The sequence below is a fragment of the Molossus molossus genome, unplaced genomic scaffold, assembly GCF_014108415.1.
Source record: "Molossus molossus isolate mMolMol1 unplaced genomic scaffold, mMolMol1.p scaffold_m16_p_9, whole genome shotgun sequence".
NCBI lineage: Eukaryota > Metazoa > Chordata > Mammalia > Chiroptera > Molossidae > Molossus > Molossus molossus.
The window spans coordinates 86,382,271-86,409,779 of NW_023425403.1; the positions used below are offsets into that span (position 1 = coordinate 86,382,271).

A 27,509-nucleotide genomic window follows, 5' to 3' on the forward strand; every position below is an offset into this window, starting at 1 on the left:
TGTATTTAAATGGATTTTTTATTTTATAGTCATGTTTTCCTGAATAAGATATATATTCCTTTAAAAGTACAACAAGGTGCTCTGGCCGGTTTGGCTCAGCAGTTAGAGCGTCAACCTGCAGTCCAGAGAGACCCAGGTTCGGTTCTCGCTAAGGGCTCGTACCTCTGTTGCAGTTTGTACCCAGCCCTGGTTGGGTTGTGTGGGTGGCAACCACTCGATGTGTCCTTTTCACGTCGATGTTTTTCTCTCTCTCTCTCTCTTCCCCTCCCTCCCTCCCTCCCTCCCACTCTATCTGAACAAAATATGGAAAAATGTCCTCGGGTGAGGATAAAAAATAAAAGTACAACAAGGCAGCCCTGGCCAGTTTGGCTCAGCAGTTAAGCGTCAGCCCGCAGACCAGAGAGTCCCTGGTTCGGTTCCCGGTAAGGGCATGTACCTCAGTTGCAGTTTGTCCCCAACCCCAAGTGTGGGTGGCAACCAGTTGTGTCTCTCTTGCAGAGGTGTTTCTCTCTCTCTTCCCCCCTCCCTCCCTCCCACTCTGTCTGAAGATAAATGCAAAAAAATGTCCTCGGGTGAGGATAAGAAAAATAAAAGTACAACAATGCAGTACAAAGAATTTTTAGGATTTTTTTTTATAAAGTCATATGTATTTTTTTAATGTTTTTATTGATTTTTTTAGAGAAAGGAAGGGAGTGAGAGATAGAAACATCGATATGAGAGAGATACATCAGTCTGCTGCCTCCTGCACACCCCCCACACTGGGGATCTATGCCCTGACTGGGAATAGAACCAGGACCTCTCAGTCCATGGGACTACACTCAAACCACTGAGCCACACTGGCTGGGCAAGTCATACATTTTATGCTATGGTCTGTTTGGAGATTGTCTCCCCCCCACCCCCCCAATGATATGTCAAGTACATTTTTTCTTTTAAATAACTAAGTATATACATCATTTTTAATAACTGTAGAATGGTTAGGAGCACAGGTTTTGAGTCAACCAAAATTATCTCTTGCTAGCTATATGACCTTTTCTCTTTCCTAAAATTAAGTAATAAAGTTATATAATGGTATAAGTTGCTTATTACAATGATGCTTGTAACAAGTGTTTAATAAAAGGTATAAAATGCCATAAAAATGCCAACCTTTGTTGAACTAATTTCTTCCTGGTTAATATTTAGGTTGCTTGGAGTTTTTCATTGTTAGAATGCTGAACATCCTTGTATATAAGTGTTTTCGCATTTATCCCTGTAAGTTTACTTGCTAGAAGTGAGATTGTTGAATCAAAGTCTGAATATGTTTTATAGATTGATAGTTAGTTAGTATCAAGGTGTCTCTAGAAATATCTCCAAGATTTACACTTTTGCTAGCAATAAAATTAATTTATTAATTGGTGTTAGGAATAACAGGCCAGTTTCTTAGAAAAAAAAGTAAAACCATAAAAACAGCCTATTTTGCCCATTGTGGCTCAGTGAATTGAGCGTAGTCCCGTGGACTTGAGAGGTCCTTGTTTGATTCCCAATCAGAGTATGTGCCTAAGTTGCAGGCTCAGTCCCCAGTAGGGGGTGTGCAGCCGATCGATGTATCTCTCTCACATGGATGTTTCTCTCTCTCCCTTCCTCTCTCTCTAAAAAATCAATTAAAACATTAAAGACTTATTTTTTTCAAACCCATAGATTAGACTGAGTAATGCTAGATTCTATCATTCCAGTACTTACAGATCTAATACAAAAACACTTTATATTTCTTTGAATATTAGTGAAGGTAGATGTTAATTTTCTGAATTATCTTTGTATTTTTTGCCCATTTTTCTGTTTCAATATTGGGTTTGTAAGATATTTGTGTTAGAAACAGTAATCCTCTGTCATATTTGTTATAAATATTTGTCACTTGTTTTTCTTGTATATATATTTTTGTTTTTATTTCATACAGAATATTTGAATTTTTTGTTGTTGTTCATTCTCACCTGAGGATATTTTTTCATTGAATTTTAGATAGAGTAGAGGAAGGAGGGAGAAAGAGAAACATTGATGTGAGAGAGACACATTGATTGGTTACCTCCCGCATGACCCCAACCAGGGCTAGGGATCAAATCTGCAACCCAGGTATACATATGCCCTTGACCGGACCAATACTCTAAGCGCTGAGCCAAATCTGCCACGGCAGAATATTTGAATTTTTTGTAGTCAAATTGAACATTTTACTTTGTGTTCTTTTTATAAATACCTTTGATTTGGCATTTATATTGGTATAAAAACATGGGGAGAACAGCTTAACTTTTCTCCAAATAATTAGCCTGTCATTCCAACATCATTTATTAAATGATCTCTCTTTCCCTCTAATAGGAAACACCAGGAATCTGCAGTTGGATCTATATCTGTACTGTTCTGTTTCAGTCATATGTTTGCCTATTCCTGGATCAGTTTTATGCTTTTGGTCTTTATTATCATAGTTTTAGAATAAGTTTTAATATCTGATAGTATTTTATTCCCCTTTCACTTCTTTTTTGTAATTCTTCTTGATATTGGTGCATATTTTGTTTTCCAAATGAGCTTTATAATGATGTGTCAAGTTCCCAAAAGAATCTTAGCAGGTTTTTGATTGGAAAAATATTATTAATGTTTTATGGAGGAGGGGGTGTTGTTTGTATTGCCTACTTCACCCTTCTCTCATCTTTCCTCTAGAAATTCCAGAATCAAGTATATCACCAGATACCAGCACTGTCCCACCCACCTCTGCATCAAACCAGCAGAAAGAAAAGAAGAAAAAGAAAAAAGACCCTTCAAAGGGCAGATGGGTAGAAGGCATAACATCTGAGGGTTACCATTACTATTATGATCTTATCAGTGGAGGTAGGTCATGTATTCATAAAACTACAGAGAATGATAACAGTTTATTTTGTCTTTAGACTCCTCGTTAGTATTGGAATATTTAAACAGTAAAAGACTGTAACTGTACATTTTTGCCAAAATGGTAAAAAAAAAAATTATGTGCCCTTTAAAAAGGTACCATTCTCGCCCTGGCTGGTTTGGCTCAGCGGTTAGAGCATCAGCCTGCAGTCTGGAGAGACCCGGGTTCCGTTCCTGCTAAGGGCACGTACCTCAGTTGCAGTTTGTCCCCGGCCCTGGTTGGGTCGTGTGGGTTGCAATCGCTCGATGAGTCCCTTTCACATCGATGTTTCTCTCTCTCCCTCTCTCCCTGAACAAAATATCAAAAAATGTCCTCGGGTGAGGATTAAAAATAAAAAACAAAATAAAAAGGTACCCTTCTCACCCTGGCTGGTTTGGCTTAGCGGTTAGAGTATCAGCCTGCGGACTAGAGTCGCAGGTTCGATTCCAGTCAAGGGCACATACCTCCGTTCCAGTTCAGTCCCAGCCCTGGTTGGGGTTGTGCAGGAGGCAACCAATCAGTGTCTCTCTTTTTCTCTCTTTCACCCTCCGTCCCTCCCTCCCTCCCTCTCTCTCTCTCTCTCTCTCACTCGCTCTCTTTCCCTCCCTCCCTCTCTCACCCCCTATCTGAAGATAAATGGAAAAATATCCTCAGATGAGGATTTTAAAAAATAAATAAATAAAATGAAAATGTACCCTTCTCATAGTGACTCAGTGTCATAGTTAAAGCCCTTAATAGTGGGTTCTTCACAAATAATAAACTAAAGCTTTATATTTTCTCAGTAAAACATTCTAGAACAATGAACTACATGTAAATAAAGCATTTTACATGGAATTAAGGGATTCCATATAATTCCAATTTGGAATTAAGGGATTCCAAATTGCAGGGATTCTTGAAGTAAAATATTCTGTGGGAGAGATTTTGTATCCAAAAGCAGACTAAGACCCAGAAACTGATTTCTTTTTTGTGTAGCTATCTTGGTTGAGTTAGTGAAGTACCCTCCCTCATTAATGTTTTGGATATCAATTACTAATAAAATATACAATGGTATCTTAAACATCTTATTTTCCTTTAAAACTAAATGTATTTGGGATTTTTATTTTGTATAAATTTATAAGTAAATGCATTTATTCCACATTTACTCTCCAGAAACACAAAATTTAGTATTAGAAATAAACAACTAAACGGGATACAAGGAGGAATTTTAAAGAACTATAATGTAATAGAGATGTAATAAAGATTATACAGAAGCCAAAATAGTGAGGAATTAATTGTGATTATGTGACTCTGAGAGTATCACAGAAATTACTTATGAGCTGTCAGGAATGATGTCATCGTACTATTTTTATTTCTAGCATTTAATGCAGTGTGCCTGGCATGGCGCAGACACTCCATAGGTATTTTTATTGAAAATGATTGCAGTATTTTGTTATGAGGGTACAGCATGCATTCCAGACAGGTAGAACAACAGGTTTGAGCCCTGGCTGGGTGGCTCAGTTGATTGGAGCATCATCCCATGCACCTAAAAAAGTTGCAGGATCAATCCTTTGTTGGGGAGCATTTGAGAGGCAACTGATAAATGTCTCTCTCTCTCACTCTCATTCCCACCCTCCTTCCTCTCTCTAAAAGTTCAATAAAAAGCATATCACCAGAGGATATGTTAATAATAGGTTAACTTTTAGAACAAAGAAGATTTGAAAGTTTGGAAAATAAAGTTATCTGTTAGAGGTAAAACATAAAGTTCTTTGAAGACATCATGGTAAAAGAGGCTGGAAAAATAGATTGGGGCAATATCATGGAGGGTTGGGAGGAGGATGGTACCCTTTACTGAGATAAAATATGGAAACATAACACAGTAATTAATTCAGTTTTGGATATGTTGAGATTGAGGTACATAAGAATATTCATGTGGCAATTTTCAGTAGCTAATTGATGATTAGAATTGGGAGTTAGGAAGGTAAATTGAGTCTGGGAATGTAGATGATAGGTTAACTTTTAGGAATATGTGAGATAACGATAAAGAAGAGAACAAAAAGTAACATGTGGTGGGTAGTACATATATTGAAGGAATGGACAGAAGAAAAGCTAGAAAAAATAGTTAAGAATGGACAGGGAGACAGGAAATGTGATCAGAGTTAATCATGAAGAAAACCTTGAGCTATAAATATTATTGTCATTGTGATCTTTAGAATCACAGTCAGGTTCGAACTGTACAGAAATAGTAATAATCACTCAGTTTTCACTGACCTTAAGTGAAGTGCATGTTATAGTGGTGAATCACAAATTATTTTATGCTAGGGATTATACGTCTTGAAGTTTATATATATATATAAACCATTATGTCTTTTCTCCCTTCTAATGCCTGTTGCTTGCTTCCTTTTTTTTACCATCCTACTTTATATACTCTTTCTCAGCAATGCTTGTTTTTAATTCCTGAATATTTCATCTTTTTTAAGTCATTCATTCTATCTCTCTCTCTTCCCTCCCAAAATGTCAAAAGCCTGTGTCATTCCTTTCAGATTTATCAAGCTTGTCTTTCATTAAGTCTTTAAGAGAAGCCCTACCTGGCTCTAATAATAAGTCCTGTGGTAGTATCAGTAACTCCTGGTCCTTCTGTCTTTCCTTGGTTACGTAGGATTCACATGTATTGTTCTGCACAATACTATTTGGATGTATGTTGGTTCTTTATATTTTTCAATTATGTTTTTAACTGTAGACCTTAGTGTTTTGTACACATTGAATAGCTTATAAATTTTTATCAAATTGAATTTTTTAGAAATTTTTTATTTTTAAGCAGAGATTTTATAAATGCAATCAATATATTTTGCTTTAAGCATCTCAGTGGGAGAAACCTGAAGGATTTCAAGGAAACTTAAAAAAGGTAATTGAAGTACATTAATAGTGTCTTTGCTTTATTCTTTAAAGTGATTGGCTTCTGGGGTTTTTGTAGTTTTATTAAGCAAATTTACTTTTAAATAAGCCGCTCCCCCCCCCCCCAAACTCTTTGATTCTTTCTTTCTATAATCCTTTTGTTAGAAGGCTGGGTGGAGTAATGTCTATCCAAAAACTCTGTACAGAGCAAATATCATTAGTTGCTATCCACATGTCCCTGTCTATCTGTGAAAAATTGTTCCTAGCTTTCAAAGGTGAGACATTCTTTTTCTGAAAATTGGCTTATAATTAACACAAACCTTCCTGGCCACGATCATTACCACTACCCCTAACTCCTAGGTTTAAAGAGGAAAGGAAAGGGTGGCTAATTCTGCCTTAGTTATTTAATATATAACCACATTGTTTTCAATCTGCTATTTTTTTTTCCTCTCATTAGACAGCAGGGAAGGCTGTTTGGGTAGAAGGTTTAAGTGAAGATGGTTATACCTATTATTATAATACAGAAACAGGAGGTAAGTATTATCTTTGATTATCTTAACTATCTAAAATTATACCTAAAACTGCTTATTAGCCTGATGATGAAATCATCTGAACTGGCAAATTTTAGTACATAAATAGTGATAAACATATTTTTATAGCAAGTGTGTATTATTTTTGTAATTTCAAAACAATACAATGGAAAAGTAAAAGGATTTCTATATGTAATATACTATACTGTGCTATGTAATTAATTCTCAGTTGCTACAGCATTTACAAATTTTAAAAATTGAGTCATTTTGCCCAGCCAGTGTGGCTCAGTGGTTGAGCGTCGACCCATGGACCAAGAGGTCACCAGTTCGATTCTCTGTGAGGGCACATGCCCGGGTTGTGGGCCAAATCCCCCGTGGGGGCATACAGGAGGCAGGCAATCCATGTTGTCTTTCATTGATGTTTCTATCTCTCCCTCTCCCTTCCTCTCAAAATCAATTTAAAGAATTATTTTTTTAAATTAAGTCATTTTTACTTTCCTACCATTACTGATTTTTATCATGATTATTTTAGAAATATAATCATTACCTTGGAAAGTACCTTAAAGATCACCTATTTGAACTTGCCTTTTCCTTTTTTATTTTTTTACTATTTTTATTTATTTTTAGAGAAGAAAGGAGAAGGAAAGAGAAAGAGAAACATCAATGTGAAAGTGAAACATCAGTCAGCTGCCTTCTAAACACCCCCTATTGGGGATTGAGCTTGAAACTGAGGCATGTGCCCTAACTGGTAATCAAACCCACAGCCTGTCAATATACAGGATGACACCCAACAAACTAAGCCACACCAGCTAGGGCACCTTTTCCTAACACAAAACTGCCTGGCCATGGTGGCTCAGTTGGTTGGGCATCATCCTGTGCACTGAAAGGTTATTGGTTCAATTCCTGGTTAGGGCACATACCCAGATTGTGGGCTCGTTCCCTAGTTGGGAAGCTGATCAATGTTTTACTTTCACATCAATGTTTCTCTCCCTTGCGTGCTCTCTCACTCTCTCTCAAAATCAATTAAAAAATCTTTTTAAAAAAACATGATGTTTTTGCAGTGGCTGAGGTTGTCAAAATTTCACTTTCACCAGTTTAGTAATGTTCCAGTTAGCCCTGGCCGGTTTGGCTCAGCGGTTAGAGCGTCAGCCCATGGTCCACAGAGACCCAGGTTCCATTCCCACTGGGGGCACGTACCTCAGTTGCAGTTTGTCCCCAGGCCCGTTTGGTGTCATGTGGGTGGCAACCACTCAATGTGTTTCTCTTACTTCAATGTTTCTCTCTCTTCCTCCCTCTCTCCCTCCCACTCTATCTGAAATGTCCTGGGGTGAGGATAAAAAAAATGAGTAAATAAATAATGTTTCAGTTATATAAGTATTTCTAAAACATACCTAATTATTGTTACCTAATTACCTTTTTTCAAATTAAAATATCTAATTTCATAAAATTGTCTTTCAAGTAATTATACTTGATTTGTTCTGTATTAAACTTACTAAAACAGCTATAATATTGTTGTAACTTTGACAGGTTTTTGATTTGTATTTTAATTCCTACTAACCAAAGCCCTCTGCATAGCTTTAAGTCTTTTAGAAGGAAAAGGCAAGCTAGGTATCTAGCCTGCCCAGTGATGGCAATGGTTCTGTCTCAGTTAAGCTGAGATACTGAATCTTTATAGATATTAAGTAATAGATAATGTAGCGCTAGAGTTAGATCTGAGCTCAATGCACAGCTTCTTTCCTTACCAGGTATATAATTGTGGGCAAGTCACTGAGCCTGGAGGTGCTCTTAAGTAAAATAGAGATGATCATGTATTCTGTGGGGTCATGAGAGTTAAGTGTCTACAAAGTTCCCAAGACAGTGTCTGGTACATATTAGATGCTTAATAAATTATTTATTTCCTGAGAAGTCTTTTGTTACATATGTAAAACAGAGACAAAGAAAAGTAATTTTTTTTTTTTCTAGTGCTTGAAAGTGCTGTATGTATTGATTTGTCGTCAAAAGTTTCTCTTTATGTCTGGATCATTTTGGCTCCCAATTGGACAATAAAATTTAGGATCCCTCTCCCTTTCATTAAACTAAAAACATAGAATAACTGCAAGATAATTAGAAATGCTGTAATTTTACTAAAAGCCCAATAAACCACTGGGTGGCAGTAGAGTTCAATTGAATTTTTTTTCCTACAATAAAATGACAAATTATATTCATTTGGATTTTTACAGTATGATCTCACTTTGTTAAGATCCCAGGCAATCTTTGTGGTAAATAAATTCCAGGAAATCTGATATGTGCTCATTATTACATATGTTTCCTGAAATTGGTGTCAAATTGTAGTAGTCCGTAGAAAGTGTTACCTGGTTCTTAGTCTTTTTTCCATCAGGGCTATAGTTGATATATCTAGTGAATCAAGACTGTTTGAAGTATATTTCTGAAAAATACAAGAGCAAGAGTTTACAGAATTCTTATTGATTATGTTCTTGATCAAGCGATGGTGTAAACTAGATTCAGTGTTGTCAATAATGTAAGTGACAGGAAGCTTTATATTGAGAATTATTTCTGAACTGAATTAGTAACCAAGTAATATGACTGTCAAAATGTATTGAATAGAATCCAGATGGGAAAAACCTGATGATTTCATTCCACACTCTGGCGATCTGCTTTCTAGTAAAGTCAATGAAAAGTCACTTGGCACCTTAGAAGAGTCCAAATCATCAGATTCACATAGTGATTCTGATGGGGAACAGGAAGCACAAAAAGTAGAGGTCTCTACAGAAACGCCAAAGCTAAAAATAAAGTTTAAGGTAGGTTCTGGATTTACTTTTCACAAAAGTTTATAAATTTATAAAGTTCTCTACTGACTTTCTTCAGTTTTCTGGTAGAAGATAGACATAAACCAAGACGTGTATTTTGGCAACTGAATAAATAGTTGTATAATTTATTGATATCTATTTGGTGGTAAGATAGTAAATTATTTTTAGACTTCCTAAGCCTGAGCTCCCTCTGCAACATTGAGAGCTGTCTGAACATGCAAATCTGAATGTCTAGGCTACAAATGCTATTTGAGTGTCATCAACACACTGGTAGCAATTTAAATCTCAGAATGGGTGCAGTAATCTGGGAAAATGACCTTGGAGAACATTAAACACTTAAGTGGCAGACAGAGAAAGAAAGAGGAGCCCACAAAGTAGAATGAGAAAAGAGTGATTAGAAAGGTGTGCAGAGAAGCAGAAGAATTTAATACCCCAGAAGTCAAAGGAATAGCATCAAGGAATTAGTCCTAGAAAAAGAAAAATGTGCCCTGGCCAGTTTGGCTCAGCGATTAGAGTGTCATTCCGTGGACCAGAGAGTCCGGGGTTCGGTTCCCGCTAAGGGCACGTATCTCGGTTGCAGTTTGTCCCCAGCCCCGGTTGGGGTTGTGTGGGTGGCAACCAGTCGATGTGCCTCTCTCACGTCGATGTTTCTCTCTTCCCTCTTCTCTCCCTCTCGCTCTATCTGAAGATAAATGTGTAAAAATGTCCTCGGATGAGGATAAAACAAAAATTTTAAAAATAAATACTTAAAAATTAAAATTAAAGAAAAAGAAAAATGCTCATTGAATTTTGTAGTATTGAAGTTCTTGATCCCCATCTAGCAATTTCACCAGAATTTTGGATGGCAGAACTCAGATTACAGGGGGATGAAAAGTGGTTCACTATATGATATATAGAGTTTGGATATGAAATGAAAACATAAAATAGATGATAGTATGTTGGCTACATATTAATCATGAGAAATATGTGGTGGTGATGTTTTTGTTGAGAGGGACCCCAAAGGAGGTAGAAAGGGAATACCAACAAGGATAGATGGATAGGTTAGTCTTGAACAAGGAATAAACTCATTTTCTGTAAGAAGGAAGGTTTTCATTTTCTTTAAGAAGGAATGACTACGGATGAGTTGGTATCAGAGAGGAAATTAAGAGTCATGCCATTTAGTCTCAGTTTACTCATTCATAAAGAAATCAAGATTGCTAAGAGTGAGGAGCTTTGCTGAGCTTGACATTAATGGATTGAAATAGTTACTGAGCAGAGATGGGAGAGGAAGTGAAACAAGTAAGAAGACTGACAGGTGGTGCTGAGTGCCCAGCCATGGTGGGAAAGTAAAAACATTTATACAGCATTACTAGTCCTCCTGCTTTTATGACCTTTCCAAGAACACTCAGGAACCCAGATGCCAAAGCAGACAAGACACATAGCATTGATCCATGATTGAGATTGCTGCCCTGAGGGTTGAAGGAATATCAAGGATGCTGGAGAGAGAGTACTTGAAGCACACAGCTAGGATCTTGTCATTTCCTGAGATTTCTCTATCTACCCCATAAATCTTGGTGTAACTTAGGGTGATGGATGTATCCAGTTTGTAGAGGACAAGCACCAAAGAACTTATAGTAGTAGCTATCTCACAGTGCTTTGTTTTTTTTTTTTTAATTTATTTATTTTTGTTACAGACGTTTCTCCTTTTTCCCCCACCCTCACTGCCCTGTTCCCAGCTTTGTTGTCCATGTCCATTGTTCATGCATATAAGTTCTATGGTTTCTCTCTACCCCGTCTTCTGGGGATTGTCAGTCTGTACCCCACTTCCACGTCTCTGGGACTACCCCGTTCCTCAGACTGTTATGTTCATTGTATTCCACAAATAAGTAAGATCATGTGGTATTTGTTTTTTCTGCTTGGCTTGTTTTGCTTAGGATAATACTCTTCAGATCCTTACATGTCGTCTCGAAGGATAAGAGATCTTTTTTTCTTAACAGCTGCATAGTACTCCATTGTGTACATGTACCATAGCTTTTTTATCCATTTGTCTACTGATGGACACTTGGGCTGTTTCCAGATCTTAGCTATTGTAAATAGTGCTGCTATGAACATGGGGGTACATATATTCTTTCTGATTGGTGTTTCAGGCTTCTTAGGGTATATTCCTAGAAGTGGGATCACTGGGTCAAATGGAAGTTCAATTTTTAATTTTTTGAGGTAACACCATATTATTTTCCATAGTGGCTGCGCCAGTCTGCATTCCCACCAGCAGTGTACTAGAGTCCCCTTTTCTCTTCACCCTCGCCAACACTTGTTTGATGATTTTTTGATGGCAGCCATTCTGACAGGTATGAGGTGATAGCCCATTGTTGTTTTAATTTGCATCTCACTGATGAATAGTGATGTTGAGCATTTCTTCATATGTCTCTTGGCCATTTGTATGTCCTGTTTGGAGAGGTGTCTATTCAGCTCCTCTGGCCATTTTTTAATTGGATTCTTTGTCTTCCTTTTGTTGAGCTATATAAGCACTCTATATTTATTGGAAATTAACCCCTTATCTGAGTATCATTGGCAATGATGCTCTCCCATAGAGTGAGTTGCCTTCCCATTTTGATGGTTGTTTCTTTTGTTGTGCAGAAGCTTTTTAGTTTGATGTAGTCCCATGTGTTCATTTTCTCCTTTGTTTCTGTTGCCTTAAGTGACGTATCAGTGAAAATTCTGCGTATGATATCTGAAATTTTGTTGCCTACATTTTCTTTTAGGATGTTTATGGATTCATGAGTTACATTTAAGTCTTTTATCCATTTTGAGTTTATTCTTGTGTATGGTGTAAGTTGATGGTCTAGTTTCATTTTTTGCATGTAGCTGTCCAATTTTCCCAACACCATCTATTAAAGAGGCTGTCTTTACTCCACTATATGCTCTTGCCCCCTTTGTCAAATATTAATTGAGCATATTGTCTTGGGTCCATTTCTGGGTTCTCTATTCTGTTCCATTGGTCTATCTGCCTGTTCTTGTGCCAGTACCAGGCTGTTTTGATTACAGTGGCTTTGTAGTATAACCTGAAATCTGATAATGTCATCCTTCCAACTTTGTTCTTTTTCAAGATTGCTGTGGCTATTCGGGGTCTTTTTTGGTTCCATATGAACTTTTGAAGTATTTGTTCTAGTTCTGTGAAGTATGTCGTTGGTATTTTGATGGGAATTGCATTGAATCTGTAGATTGCTTTGGGTAGTATGGGCATTTTAATGATGTTAATGTTTCCAATCCATGAACAAGGTATGCGCTTCCACTTTTTTATATCTTCCTCTATTTCTTTTTTCAATGACCCGTAGTTTTCTGCAAATAGGTCCTTTATTTATTTGGTTAAGTTTATTCCTAGGTATCTTAATTGTTTTGCCGTGATGGTAAATGGGATGTTTTTTAGTTTCTCTTTCTGTGAGTTCATCATTGGTGTATAAGGATGCCATCGATTCTTGATGTTAATTTTGTATCCTGCTACTTTGCCAAATTCATTTATTAAGTCTAGTAAATTTTCGATGGAGTCTTTAGGGTTTTCTACGTATAGTATCATGTCACCTGTGAATAATGACAGTTTCACTTCCTCCTTTCCTATTTGAATTCCTTTTATTTTTTCTTCCTGTCTCATTGCTGTGGCTAAGACTTCCAGTACTATGTTAAATAAGAGAGGGGAAAGTGGGCATCCTTGTCTTGTTCCTGTTCTTAAGGGAAATGCTTTTAGTTTTGGCCATTGAGTATAATGTTGGATGTAGGTCTTTCATATATGGCCTTTATTATGTTGCGATATGATCCCTCTATTCCCACATTGCTGAGCATTTTTATCAGAAATGGGTGCTGGATTTTGTCAAATGCTTTTTCAGCGTCTATTGATATGATCATGTGGTTTTTATTCATTTTGTTTATGTGGTGTATCACATTTACTGATTTGCGAATATTGTACCTGCCTTGCATCCCTGGGATGAATCACACTTGGTCATGGTGAATAATTTTTTTGATGTATTGCTGGATTCAATTTGTTACTATTTTGTTCAGGATTTTGGCATCTATGTACATCAGGGATATTAGCCTGTAGTTTTCTTTTTTTGTAGTGTCTTTTTCTGTTTATGGAATTAGAATTATGCTGGCCTCAAAAAATGAGTTTGGAAGTCTTCCTTCTTCCTGAATTTTTTAAAATAGTTTGAGGAGAATGGGTATTAGTTCTTCTTTGAATGTTCAGTAAAATTCCCCCATGAAGCCATCCGGGCCTGGGCTTTTGACTGCTGGGAGAGTTTTGATTACATCTTCAATTTCTTTCGTTGTTATTGGTCTGTTCAAGTTTTCTATCTGTTCCCGGTTCAGTTTTGGGAGACTACATATAGTTTCTAGAAATTTGTCCATTTTGCTTAGATTGTCATATTGGTTGCCGTATAATTGTCATAGTATTTGTTAACAATCTTTTGTATTTCTGTAGTGTTAGTTATTTCTTCTCTTTCATATCTGATTTTGTATATTTGGGTTCTCTTTGCTTCTTGGTGAGTCTAGGTAAGGGTCCATTAATCTTGTTTATCTTTTTTTAAAGAACCAGCTCTTGGTTCCATTGATCTTTTGAATTGTTTTTTTGGTCTCCATGTCATTTATTTCTGCTCTGATCTTGACTATTTCCTTCCTTCTATTTGCTCTGGGGTTCTTTTTGGTTGCCCTCTAGTTCTTTAAGTTGTGAGGTTAGATAGTTTATTATAAATTTTTTCCGTTTTTTGAGGTAGGCCTATAATGCTATGAACTTCCCTCTCCGAACTGCTTTCGCTGCATCACATGGATTTTGTGTTTTTGTGTGTTCTTTTTTTTTTTAATCCTCACCTAAGGACATTTTTCCACATTTTATTCAGATAGAGTAGGAGAGAAAGAGAGAGCGAGAGAAACATCAACGTGAAAGAGACACATCAAGTGGTTGCCACCCACACGACCCAACCCGGGCCGAGGACAAACTGCAACCGAGGTATGTGCCCTTAGCGGGAACCGAACCCGGGTCTCTCTGGACCGCAGGGCAACGCTGTAACCGCTGAGCCAAAGCGGCCAGAGTGTGTGTTCATTTTCATTGGTTTCCAGTAAGTTTTTAATTTCTTCCTTGATCTCCATGGTGACCTATTCATTGTTCAATAACATGCTGTATAGCCTCCATGTTTTCAAATGTCTTTGCATGTTCTTGTTGCAGTTGATTTTTAGTTTCATGCCAGTGTGATCTGAGAAGATGCTTGTTATGATTTCAATCTTCTTAAACTTGTAGAGACTTGGTTTGTGCCCTAACATGTGCTCTGTCTCTGAGAATGTCCCATGTGCACTTGAGAACAATGTGAATTCTGTAGTTTGGGGGTATAATTCTCTGTAAATATCTATGCAGTCCATTTGATCTAGCTCTTCATTTAAAGTCTGTGTTTCCTTGTTAATTTTTTGTCTAGAAGATCTATCCAGTGATGTCAGCGGGGTGTTGAAGTCCCCTGCTATGATTGTATTGCTGTTGATTTTTCCTTTGAAGTCCTCCAGAAGATTTTCAATACATGTGGGTGCTCCAATATTGGGTGCATATATGTTCATCAAGGTTATAGCTTCCTGTTGGATAGATCCTTTCAGTTTTATGTAGTGGCCTTCTTTGTCTCTAGTTATGATCTTCATTTTGACATCTACTTTATCAGATATGAGTATTGCTACCCCAGCTTTTTTTCCTTTCCATTTGCTTGAAAGATTTTTTTTCCATCCCTTCACTTTCAACCTATGTGAGTCTTTTGTTGTGAGGCGGGTTTCTTGTAAACAACATATATGTGAGTCATGCTTTCTTATCCAGTCAGCTACTCTGTGTCTTTTTATCAGAGCATTCAAACCATTCACATTTAAGGTGATAATTGATATGTACTTATTTATTGCCATTTTTGTTTAGTGTGGTTCTATTTTTGTTTCTATTTCTTCTACTAATTACAGCAGTTTTTTTTAGCATATCTTGCAGTGCTGGTTTGGTGTTAATATATTCCCTTAGCCTTTTTTGGTCTGGGAAACTCTTTATTTGACTTTCTATTTTGAATGATAGCCTTGCTGGATAGAGTAGTCTTGGATTCAGATCCTTGTTTTTCATGACCTTGATTGCTTCATGCCACTCCCTTCTGGCCTGTAGTGTTTCTGTTGAGGAGTCAGCTGAGAGCCTTATGGGGTTTCCTTTGTAGGTAACCTGTTGCTTATCTCTTGCTGCCTTTAGGATTCCCTCTTTGTCTTTAATTTTTGGCATTTTAATTACTATGTGTCTTGGTGTGGGCCTGTTTGGATTCTTCTTCCTTGGGGCTCTCTGTGCTTCTTGAACTTGAACACCTTCTTCCTTCATCAAGTTAGGAAAGTTTTCTGTCACTTTTTCTTCACATATATTCTCTAACCCTTGCCCATTTTCTTCCTCTTCAGGGACTCCTATGATGGGAATGTTATTACATTTCCAGTTGTCTCACAGTTCTCTTAAGCTATCTTTGTTTTTTTCTTCAGTGTTTTTTCCTTTTGGTTTTCTGATTGGTTGATTTTTTTCTACCCTGTCTTCTAATTCACTGATCTGGTCCTCAGCTTCCTCTACTCTGCTGGTTAGACCTTCCGGTGTGTTCTTAATTTCTGCTATGTCATTCTTCATTTTTACTTGGTTGATTTTCAGTGTTTTTATATCTTTACTCATAGTGCTGATGTCTTTACTCATGTTGTTGATCTTCCTCAAGATCATGGCTCTGAACTCTACCTCTGATAATTTGCATAGTGGCATTTCATTGATCTCATCTTAGATAGAGTTCTCTTGTTCTTTCATTTGGGATTTGTCATTTGTTTCTTTGTTTCTCAGTGGGTTTTGGAACCTGCCAAATTTCCCTGTGGGTGTGGTGTTTGTGGCTCCCTCTACTGGGTTTGGATGAGCCTGGTTGGGCCCAGGTTAAACACCACTGTCAAGTCTTACTTTCCTGGGTAGATTTGCAAGCCCAGGAAAGGTTCAGTTATCCTCTAGCTTTTTCCTGGTGGCTAATAGCCTCAGTTACTCAGTACCTTGGAATGTAGACCTGGTGTTCTGCATAGGAGGATTTCCAGAGGGTGGGATAGATGCTGGTTGTTAAGGAGCATCAGTTTGCATTTCTTTGTCTCACCTGGTAAAAGCTGAATCTCGTTGGGGGTGGGGAGGGACTGCTGCTTTTCCCCACAGCTCAGGGAAGGAGTACACTGGCCACCGTCCATTGTGGCCACAACTCAGCAAAAACTCTTGAGTGCCCTCCAAATCCCGAGTGTCCTCACAGAGTTCCAGCCCAGTCTGCCCTCCCTCTGTCATAGCCCCCAGGTGAGTGGCTATGGCTGTTTTAGCACTCTGTCCTGGCTCTCTGTGCTGAGGAGCAGGCTTGGTCTTTATTCCCCAAGGGTGCTGCTCATAGCTAAGACTGCTGCTATCTGTGGACTCCCAACCCACCACCCTCTCGCGCATCCGCAGATCCTACCAGTGTCGCTGGTTATATGGTCCTATCCTGTTGCTTTTCTCCGAGGATTTGTCTTTATTTTAGTTGTAATTTCCATTTGGTCCTGGGAGATCGTCTGTGTAGCTTCCATTCACTCCACCTCCATTTTCACATCCTCCTCTCACAGTGTTTATAGTCATGTTTAGGTAACCCAGCATTCAACTTGGGGCAGATATCATTAATTTCAAGCAAACAAAATATTACAAAATTCAGATAAACAGTGATAAACTACTTATAGTCTTATATATACCATTAGTGGCTAAATACAGCCAAACCTCGTTTTATTGCACTTTGCTTTATTACAATTCACTGATGTTTCGTGTTTTACAAATTGAAGGCAAGACCCCCCCACCAACAATAAGATTACAAGACTCACTTTATTGTGGTGGTCTGGATTTGAGCCTGCAATATCTCTGAGGTATGCCTGTACAGTGAAGACCAAAATCATTGGTTTTAAAGTTCACAAAACTGAGGCTAGAGTGGATGACAACAAGAGTTTGAATAGAAAGAACATGATGCCAAAGTTGCCACAATAACTGAATATGGAGTCGTGGCCAGAGGTCATTCATTAGATCATATAAGGAGGAATGGTAGAGAACTGTCTAGAAGGTGTTGGTGTGAGCCTCAGAAGAGGAGGCATTTATTGCACAAAGGATCAAAGTACAGAGTATCATGATCTTAGTAAAAATATTTTATTTTAAAAAGTCATGGCCTACCCCGGCTGGTATAGTCAGTGGATTGAGTATTGTCCCGTGGACTACGAGGTCCCAGTTCGATTCTGGTCAGGGAACATGCCCGGGTTTTGGGCTCAACCCCCAGTGGGGGACATGTGGGAGGCAGCCAATTGATGTTTATCATATTGATATTTCTATCTCTCGCTCCTTCTCTCTCTAAAAAATCAATAAAAAAATATATATATATATTTTTAAAAAGTAGTGGCCTGGAAGCAGTCAAGATTGCTAAGAGAAAGTAGGTGCTGACTCCTAGTCCTCGGATAGCAATAGCATGAGGGAATGAGTTAATACCTATTCAAGGAATTGCAAACAAAACAGTATCACAGGACTGCCACCCATAGTTATGCACTTGCGAAGAGGCTGAAATCTAGTACAGTCCTTTTGCTAAACTGGGTCACAGGGCTTTGTTGTCCTAGATGAAGGGGTGCCATAAAAGCACCAGCCGCCCTCTCTCCCTCTCCCTCCCTCTCCATGTCTCCCTTCCTTTCTCCCTCTCTCCCTCCCTGCTTTCTTTCCTCCCTTTCTCCCTCCCCATCTCTACCCCTTTCTCTGTCTCTCTTCCTCCCTCTCAAAAAGAAAAAATACCAGCCCTATTCAGGGACTCCCATGGGAGCTGTTTATACCTCTAGGGTATGTCTTCCAATTTCATGTAGATACCAGTTGAATAGGACACTAAGGTTCTGGCAATGTACTCAATGTGAAGACAGATTAGTTAAGACTAATAGGTTGAAGGAGTTCTTTAAATAGATAATGGGTGTAGAAGGGTCCAGTGACATGGTATTAAACTCAGAAGGAGCACAGTTTAAGGGAAGGTCAACGTTAGATATGTAAGTAAGGAGAGAAAACAGGAGAGAGTAGAGAGGATTAAAAGGGCCAGTGTGTGTCTCTAATTGTAGAATATTAATAGGATCATGTTATGTTTTAAAAAGTAGTCTTGGCTATGGTGTTACAATATGTTAGATGTTGTGAAAAACCTAATCAAGCATTAAAGTTTTTTTTTTTATCCTCACCCGAGGACATTTTTGGATTTATCTTGAGATAGAGTGGGAGGCAGAGAGGGAGGAAGAGAGAGAGAAACATGACTGAGAGAGATATATCGACTGGCTGCCACCCACACGACCACAACCAGGGCCGGGAACAAATTGCAACCGAGGTATATGCCTCCAGCGGGAAATGAATCCGGCACTCTATGGTCAGCAGGCCAATGTTCTAACCACTGAGCAAAACCGGCCAGGGCATGCATTAAAGTTTTTTATGTACATTTGCCCTGGCCGGTTTGGCTCAGCAGTTGGAGTGTCGGTCCGCGGACCAGAGAGGCCTGGGTTCCCTTCCCATTAAGGGCAGGTACCTCGGTTGCAGTTTTTCCCTGGCCCTGTTTGGAGTCGTGTGGGTGGCAGCCACTTGATGTGTCTCTCTCACGTCGATGTTTCTCTCTTTCTCTTCCTCCCTCTCTCCCTCCCGATCTATCTCAAGATAAATGCAAAAATATCCTCAGGTGAGGATAAAAAAAGTTTTTTATGTATATTTGTTGTGATATGTATAAACTTAAACTGTCAAGTAAGGTAATGTATTATTATTTATAAATCAATGATAAGATTCTATTAAAGAAATTTTGTTTCTGTCCTGGTAGTATGTTATTTCTTGATTTTGACATTTCAGGAAAAAAATAAAAATAGTGATAAAGGAATTGAACCAGAAAAACAGAAAGCAAAAAATATCCAAGAGCAAAATTCATCAGGATCAAATGAAGAAAAGTCCAAAGCTCATAAAAAATCAAACCCATATGGAGAATGGCAAGAAATTAAACAAGAAGTTGAGTCTCAGTAAGTACCTGAAATATAATCCCACTATTATTACAAGTATTTTATATTCAGAATTTCAGTAAATTATAACAACTACTTTGAAGGATAAAGTTCTCATTAAAAGTATAGCTCATTTCTTACCAGAGCAGTTTTATTTTTTCTAATATTTTAAAATGTGAGGTTAGTGGTTATATTTAAAAGTAAGCTAATGATTGTTTTCATTTGTTCCAAAATATGACATTTGTATTGACCACACATTCACACAGTAACTCAATTATGCATACATGAGCATTGTCATACTCCCCATCATCATTCTGTCAGAGAAACAAATATCTGCATATTGAATAAATGCTGCATATTATACATCTTAAAGCAAGAAAACAAAACCTCTGTTACTGTCTTCAAACTGGCTTATGAAAAAGTTCAACCAAAGTTTTTAAGCCAGTCTCAAAAAAACAACAGTTTTATCAATTGAACAAGATTGTGGTGAAATGCTATCTTGTTTGTATTATTAGCTTATGTGTTCATATCATTTATTGTCTTAGAGGCATTTATGCAATGAAAGGAAGATGTCACTACTAGCTTCACAGATTAGTGTTTCTTAACTGCTTAAAACAATCTTCTGGTGAAAAATCAAAAAGTATCTGCTAACTACATTAGTTAAGCACTTATTCTCCAAAACATTAATGCTTTGAAATGGTATATAACAGAAGACTAGTCTGTTGATAATTGAAAGTATTTATTGTTAGAACTGTATTTTTTGTTGTTGTTGTTGTTACAGATGTTTCTCCTTTTTTACCCCATTGACACCCTCCTCCTCTCCTTCCCCCGCCCCCGCCCCGTCCCTGGTTTTATTGTCCATGTCCATTAGTTATGCATACATGCATATAAGTTCTGTGGTTTATCTCTTCCCAGCCCCCCACCCCCTCTTCTGAGGGATGTTAGTCTGTGCCCTACTTCATGTTTCTGGGTCTACCGTATTCCTTAGACTGTTATGTTCATTATATTCCGGCTAGAACTGTATTTTAATGCAAAGGTATTTTTTCACAAGATAGAGTAATGCAAGTTTTAGACAGCTTTATATACTGTTTCTAATTAGAATTGATTCCCTAGGGATAACACACCATACTATAGCTTATAGAACTACTATTAAAATGTTACTATGGCCCTGGCTGGTTTTGCTCAGCAGTTAGAGCATTGGCCTGCAGTCCAGAGAGACCCAGGTTTGGTTCCCGCTAAGGGTATGTACCTTGGTTGCAGTTTGTCCCTGGCCCTGGTTGGGTTGTGCAGGTGGCAACCACTCGATGTGTCCCTTTCACGTCGATGTTTCTCTCTCTCTCCCCCCCTCCCCCCTTCCCCCTCTATCTGAACAAAAAATGGAAAAATGTCCTTGGGTGAGGATAAAAAAGAAAAGAAAAGAAAATGTTATTATGATGTATTTTGGTCAAGATGGTGGCATAGGTAAATGTACTCAAATCTTCCCACAACCACATCAGAATTACAACTAAACTACAGAACAACCATCATTCAGAACCACCTGAAATCTAGCCAAACAGGAGTCATACAACTAAGGATATAAAGAAGCCACATTGAGACTGGTAGGAGGGACGGAGACCTGGAATGGGCTGGACCCACACCCACATGTGGCTGGAAGGGGTATCTCAACTTCAGAGATCCTCCCTAAGGAGCCAGGGGTCACAGTCCCACCCTGGGCTGCCCACCCCAGGGTTTAGTGCCAGGAAGAGAAGTCACCATAACTTCTGGCTGCCAAAACCAGCGAGGATTGTGGCTGAGTTAGATGGAGAGCTGCTATAGTCCCAGGCTTTTTTTTTTTAAAGGGCCCATGCACAGACTTCCTTGGTTCACTCACTTACAGCTACAACATAGGGGCAGCTGCTCAAAAGGCACCAGGACATATATGGAGAAACCGAATTGTCTGCAATTAGGGCAAGAGCTGGAGGGGTAGCTTTCTCATACAGCTGTACTGACAGAAGCCATTTTTCCTTTTCTGAACCCTCCCACCACAGATCTAGTAGGTGGGCACCATATCTGAGTCTCCATCAACCTGGCTATCACTGTTCACCCTGCCCTAGTGATTCCCTGAGAGCCAGACCCACCCAACTTGAAGGCCCATCCAAGCTGTTTGTGGTGGCTTTTCCATATGAATGACCTGTTGTGGCTCATACCTCAGACTTTACTAAAATTTCTGAAGCAGCTTCTGGTCTCAGCATGCCCAGTGCCTGTTGCTAGGTTGTCACAGACCCATCAATAGCAGCAGCTGGTCTTGGTTTGCAGATTGGCCTCGCCTGAGCACCTCCAAACCCAGCACAAGTAGCATCCATTGCAGATCGTTTTGTAGCTCATGCCAATGGCCTCAGGCAGAACATAGGCAGTGGCTGACTTTGGCCTACACCTCCTGGGAGACCCCAGAGCCACTATACTTGGTTCACAACATCAGACCACGTCAAAGCACCACCCAACTGCCTTTACAAGCAACACACTCAAGGGATGAACTCAGCAGGCTCCAGAGCCCCACTGAAGTAAGTCCTGTTCCATGGAGTGGGCCTGTGTACAACTGATTGTCCACCGTGGTCACAGCCAGTTCTTGCAGCTCATTGGCCTAGGGGTAAATCGCTCCTATTGACATGCCAGCAGGTTCAACTACAACACAAGGGTATACACACAGTGGGAGGATGGGGGAGCACACCTGGAGTGCCCAGCTTGGATGAATGGAAAGGCTGTGCCACTGGACACCTACTATATAAGTCCACTTTACCAAGCACAGGAGATGTAGCAGCTCTACTTACTACATAGAAATAAACACAGGGAGGCAGCCAAAATGAGACAAACATATCCCAAATGAAATAACAACAAAACTTTAGAAAAAGAAAAAATAGAAACAAGCAATCTACTAGATGCAGAGTTCAAAACACTGTTATAAGGATTCTCAATGAAATCGAGAAGAGTAGATGAACTTAGAATTTCAACAAAGAGACTGGAAACATAAAAACAACTAGAAAACATAAAGAACCAGTCAGTAGTGAAGAATACATTAACCAAATTGAAGAATATACATCCTGAGAATCAACAGTGGGGTAGATGAACAAAGATTTGGAAGATAAGAAGAAAACACACAATCAAAACAGCAAGAAGAATCCCCCAAAAAGGGATAGTATAAGGAGCCTCTGGGACAACTTCATGCATACCAACATTCATGTCTGGGGGTGCCAGAAAAAGAGAGAGCAAAGAATTGAAAATCAGTGTGAAAAAATAATGATGGAAAACTTTCCTAACTGGTGATGGAAATAGACATACAAGTCCAGGAAGCACAGAGAGTCCCAAACAATATGAACCCAAAGAGGCCCACTTCAACACATAACATAAATAAAATACAAAAGGTTAAAGAGAGCATCTTAAAAGCAGCAAGAGGAAAGCAGTTAGTTACCTACAAGGGAGCTCCCATAATACTGTCAGCTGATTTCTTGACCAAAACTTTGAGGCCAGAAAGTATTGGCAAGAAGTATTCAAAGTGATGAAAAGCAAGGATCTGTAACCAAGATTACTCTCCCCAGCAAAGCTATCATTTAGAATTGAAGGACAAATAAAAAGCTTCCCAGACAAGAAAAAGCTAAAGGAGTTCATCACCACCAAACCAATATTACATGAAATGTTAAGGGGTCTTCTTTAAGAAGAGGGGGGCGCCTGGCCGGTGTGGCTCAGTGGTTGAGCATCAACCCATGCACCAAGAGGTAGCTGGGTCCAATCAGTATGGGTCAGTGGCTGAGCATCGACCCATACACCAAGAGGTTGTAGGTTCATTTCCCGGTCAGGACACATGCCCAGGTTGTGGGCCTCATCCCCAGTGGGGGGCATGCAGGAGGTGGTCAGTCGATGTTCTCTCTCATTGATGTTTCTCTCTCTCTGTTCCTCTCTCTTCCTCTCTCTCTAAAATCAATAAAGGAAAAGAAATTTTTTAAAAGATCACCGGATCAATTTCTGGTCATGGCACATGCCCAGGTTGTGGGCCCAATCCCCAGTGGGGGGCATGCAGGAGGCAGCCAATTGATGTTCTCTCTTATTAATGTTTATATCTCTCCCTCTCCCTTTCTCTCTCTAAAATCAATAAAGAAAAAATATTTTTTTAAAAAAGGAGGAAAAATATGAATAATAAAATGGTCATAAATATATATTTATCAACAATTGAATCAAAGGAACAATGAACAAGCAAAACAGAAACAGACTCATAAATACAAAGAACATCTTTTTTAATCAACACCTGAGGATTTTTTTGCTGGGAATCTTTCGTAACTATCAGATGATATATCCTGGAGAATATTTCATGTGTGCTTCAGAAGAATGTATATTCTTCTGCTACTGTTGGATGGAATGTTCTGTATATGACTGTTAAGTCCATTTGATATGCAGTATGTTCCAAGTACAATGTTTCTTTGTTGATTTTCTGTTGGATAATCTGTCCAGTGTTCAAAGTGGTTTATTAAAGTCCCCTATTATTGTATTGCCGTCTGTTTCTTCCCTACAGATCTGTTGGTATTTGCTTAATATATTTAGATGCTCCAATGTTGGGTTCATACATATTTATAATTGTTATATCTTCTTGATGACCCCTTTGTCATTATAGTATAATGACCTTCTTTGTCTCTATTTTTGGCTTGGTCTGTTTTGTCTGATTTAAATATAGTTACCCCGATCTCTTTTGGTTTCCTCTTGCATGAAATATCTTTTTCCATCCTTTCCCTTTAAGCCTATGTGTGTCCCTAAATCTGAAGTGAGTTTTTTGTAGGCAGTGTATGGTTGGTTCTTTTTTTTTTCTTCAATCCATTTAATCACTCTGTGCCTTTTGATTGGAGACTTCAGTCCATTTAAATTTAGAATAATTGTGGATTTACCAATGCCATGTTATTGTTTTTTGGCTTTGTAGTTCCCTTTTTCCTTTTTCTCTTTCTTGCTGCCTTCCTTTGTGAATTGATGATTATGCACAGTGGTATGCTTTGATTCCCTTCTTTCATATCTTGCAAATCTATTTTAGGTTTTTGTTTTGTGATTACTGTGATACTTTTGTAAAACTTATATGTATACAAAAGTCTATTTTACACTGATAACTTCGATCACAAACAAAAAGTATCATTTTACTCCCCATTTATGGTTTTGGTGTCACAGTTTACATCTTTATTTATTGTGTATCCATTAACAAGTTGTTTTAGCTAGTCTTGTTTTTAATGTATTTGTCTTTTAACCTTTATACTAGAGTTAAGTAGTTAACACACAACGCTAATATAGTATTTGCATATTCTGAACCTGACTTTGTGTTTACCTTTACTGTGTTTTTGCATATTTTTATATTAGTAATTAGCAGCTTTTCATTTCAGCTTTTAAAACTCCTTTTAACATTTCTTGTAAGGCTGAATATGCTCATATTTTGTTGTTGTTGTTGTTGTTAGGGAAAGTTTTTATCTTGCCTTCATTTCTGAAGATACCTTAACTGGCTAAGTATTCTTGATTAGCATTGTATTTCTTTCCTCGCTATATCATCATATTCTCTTCTTGCTTGCATTGTTTGCTGAGATATTCTCTGATAGCCTTATGAAATTTTCTTGTATGAGTAAATTTTTCTTATCTTGCTTTTTAAATTCTTTGTCTTTGATTTTAGACAGTTTTATTAAAATGTGTTTTTGAAGAATATCTTTTTGGATTGCAATTTTGAGATGACCTATATCAGCTTCAACATGGATGTACAAATCTATCCTCACTTTTGGGAAATTTTCAGGCATTATTTGTAAGCTGGGGGGGGGGGGGGGCAGGAATTACTGACCAGGCCCAAAACACTGGCAGAATTCTGCATCTCCCATTCCTAATCTGTAGAAATTCTTTCTCTAGGATATGTGGTTCCCAACAGGTTTTATACTTCTAGCTGCTAGAAAGTTAAACATAATGATCATTCTGATCCATGTTCAAAAAGCTCATGAATGGGAATTGTGGGTGTGGCATGAATTACTTGCTCTTTCATGGCCTGTTTATTATGTAGAGAATAGAATACTATGAAAGGCTCATGTTAAATAGGTACTGATCTCTAGACTAGTCAACTGAATATTTATACTAGCCATGTGGGTGGTTGAAGGGCTAGTTTCTTTGTTTTTTGTTTGTTAATCCTTGCTTAAGGACATTTTCTTCACTGATCCCTAGATAGAGCGGAAGGGAGGGAAAAGGAGGGAGAGGGGAACATTGATCAGTTGCCTTACACATGATTCCAACCAGGACCCTTTGATCCGCAGGCCGACGCTCTAACCACTGAGAAAACTGGCCAGGGTTGAAGGCTAGATACTTAGTAGAAGGGTACTAGGCAAACAGCCCCATGGAGTCTTTACTACACTAGAACATTGAGATTCCCTGGTTTTCATCTTGTGCTATGTAAGCCCCAAGTCCTTGTCAGTTCATGGCAAAATCAGTTTCCATAAGTACCTCTCATTTATTCACCTAAGTAATTTAAATAGTTAATCATATATAAGCACAGTATTCTCTTAATGATACATGCTTTGTGCAACAGGACTAAAAGAATAGAAGGGACTTTTCCTGATGTGTCTACCTAAATAAGTGTTCAGCTTCTTAAATAATATGTTTTAAAATTGTTTGTTACGCACTGGTTGGTTTGGCTCAGCGGTTAGAGCGTCAGCCCGCGGACCAGAGAGACCTGCGTTCCATTCCGGCTAAGGGCATGTACCTCGGTTGCAGCTTGTCCTCGGCCCCAGTTGGGGTCATGTGGGTGGCAGCCACTCGATGTGTCTCTCTCACATCATTGTTTCTCTCTCTCTTCCTCCCACTCTATCTGAAGATAAATGCAAAAATGTCCTTGGATTAGGATAAAAATAAATAAATAAATAAATAAATAAATAAATAAATAAATAAATAAATAAATGTTTCTTACTGCAAAATGACTAATTTCTCACTATTAGAAAGATGATCTTGGGGCTTTGGTAAACCCACCAGTTATATGATAATTTGTCTTACCAATTATGTGATAGTTTGTCTTATTCTGTCAAGTAATAGTTTTATTTTTACTTTCTATTCCAGTGAGGAGGTAGATTTGGAACTTCCAAGCACTGAAAATGAGTATATATCAACTTCAGAAGCTGATGTTAGTGGGGAACCCAAAGTGGTTTTTAAAGAAAAAACAGTCACTTCTCTTGGAGTCATGGCAGATGGAGTGGCCCCAGTATTCAAAAAGAGAAGAATTGAAAATGGAAAACCTAGAAATTTAAGACAACGAGGTGATGAGCAATAATTGGAAAAGAGCTTTTGAACATTCTTTTTGGACAGAAGGGAAACTACACATCTTAAAAGCTTCTCTGTGTTATTTCTAAATACTTTAATGCTAAAAATTTAGATTTATTCTAAATGTATTTTATGTAAATTTAAAATAAATCTTTTTTCATATGAAATTTATTTTTGTTCCTAAAACAGAAGCCTACTACCTTGCATTGTATTAGTGTTTAATGTTCAGTGTCTAAAAAATGCTAATTGTCGTAAGATACTATGTGTCTGTTATTTAAAACCTGGAAAACCAAGGCCTTTATTCCATTCTTACTTGTATGAACATATACTTATCCTGCACTGAAAATACATTACTTTCCTACACTGATACTAACTGTTATCCCAGAGGTAAGAATCAGACCAAATAAGAGAAGATTCCCAGCCCATTGATGGATTCAGTTCTGAGATTCCTGTCAAAAGGCTAATGGAGCCTTGGCCAGTTTGGCTCAGCGGTTAGAGCGTTGGCCTGCGGTCCAGAGAGACCCGGGTTCAGTTCCTGCTAAGGGCACGTACCTCGGTTGCAGTTTGTCCCTGGCCCTGGTTGGTCGTGCGGATGGCAGCCACTCGATGTGTCCCTTTTACGTCGATGTTTCTCTCTCTCTCTCTTCCTCTCCCCCCCACCCCCCACTCTATCTGAACAAAAAATGGAAAAATGTCCTCGGGTGAGGATTAAAAAAAAAAAGGCGAATGGAGGAAGTATATGCACGTTGGCTTATGTTGCTCAATTTAAGGTCAAGGACCAAGAACAAGGGCTTGTAGCTCAGGTAGCGTCAGATTGGACAAGTGACTATTTGCTTAGTTCAAGGCAACAACTATTGCTTAAGCATTTTTTACTTTGAGCTATGTATGCTGATAACGGGGGGTATAAAAATAAGACATATCCCTTTCACAACTTCACATTCTAGCTGTAGTCCTTTTCCCCCAGTTATGCGCTCTGTTTAGCAGCCTTATTTATATGTACTGAAAAGTCTTTTTTAAGGTTTATTTAAAATTAATGTAGATGACGACATGAACAAAAAATAGTAAGGTCTCTGGCTTCAGTAAAATTTTTTAGTGTTC

The 27,509-nt window shown here is 38.3% G+C and overlaps 1 protein-coding gene across 1 annotated transcript in view; it reads left to right on the forward strand.

The window, feature by feature from the left end:
• WBP4 (WW domain binding protein 4) overlaps positions 1-26,872 on the forward strand; it is a 40,278-nt gene extending 13,406 nt beyond the window's left edge. The window contains exons 5-10 of the mRNA XM_036250439.1: positions 2,683-2,850; positions 5,722-5,768; positions 6,216-6,291; positions 8,893-9,086; positions 18,982-19,145; positions 26,211-26,872. Coding sequence (XP_036106332.1) covers positions 2,683-2,850; positions 5,722-5,768; positions 6,216-6,291; positions 8,893-9,086; positions 18,982-19,145; positions 26,211-26,421 — 860 coding nt within the window. The 3' untranslated portion in view covers positions 26,422-26,872. The remainder of the gene's footprint in view (positions 1-2,682; positions 2,851-5,721; positions 5,769-6,215; positions 6,292-8,892; positions 9,087-18,981; positions 19,146-26,210) is intronic.
• Positions 26,873-27,509: the final 637 nt, after the last annotated feature.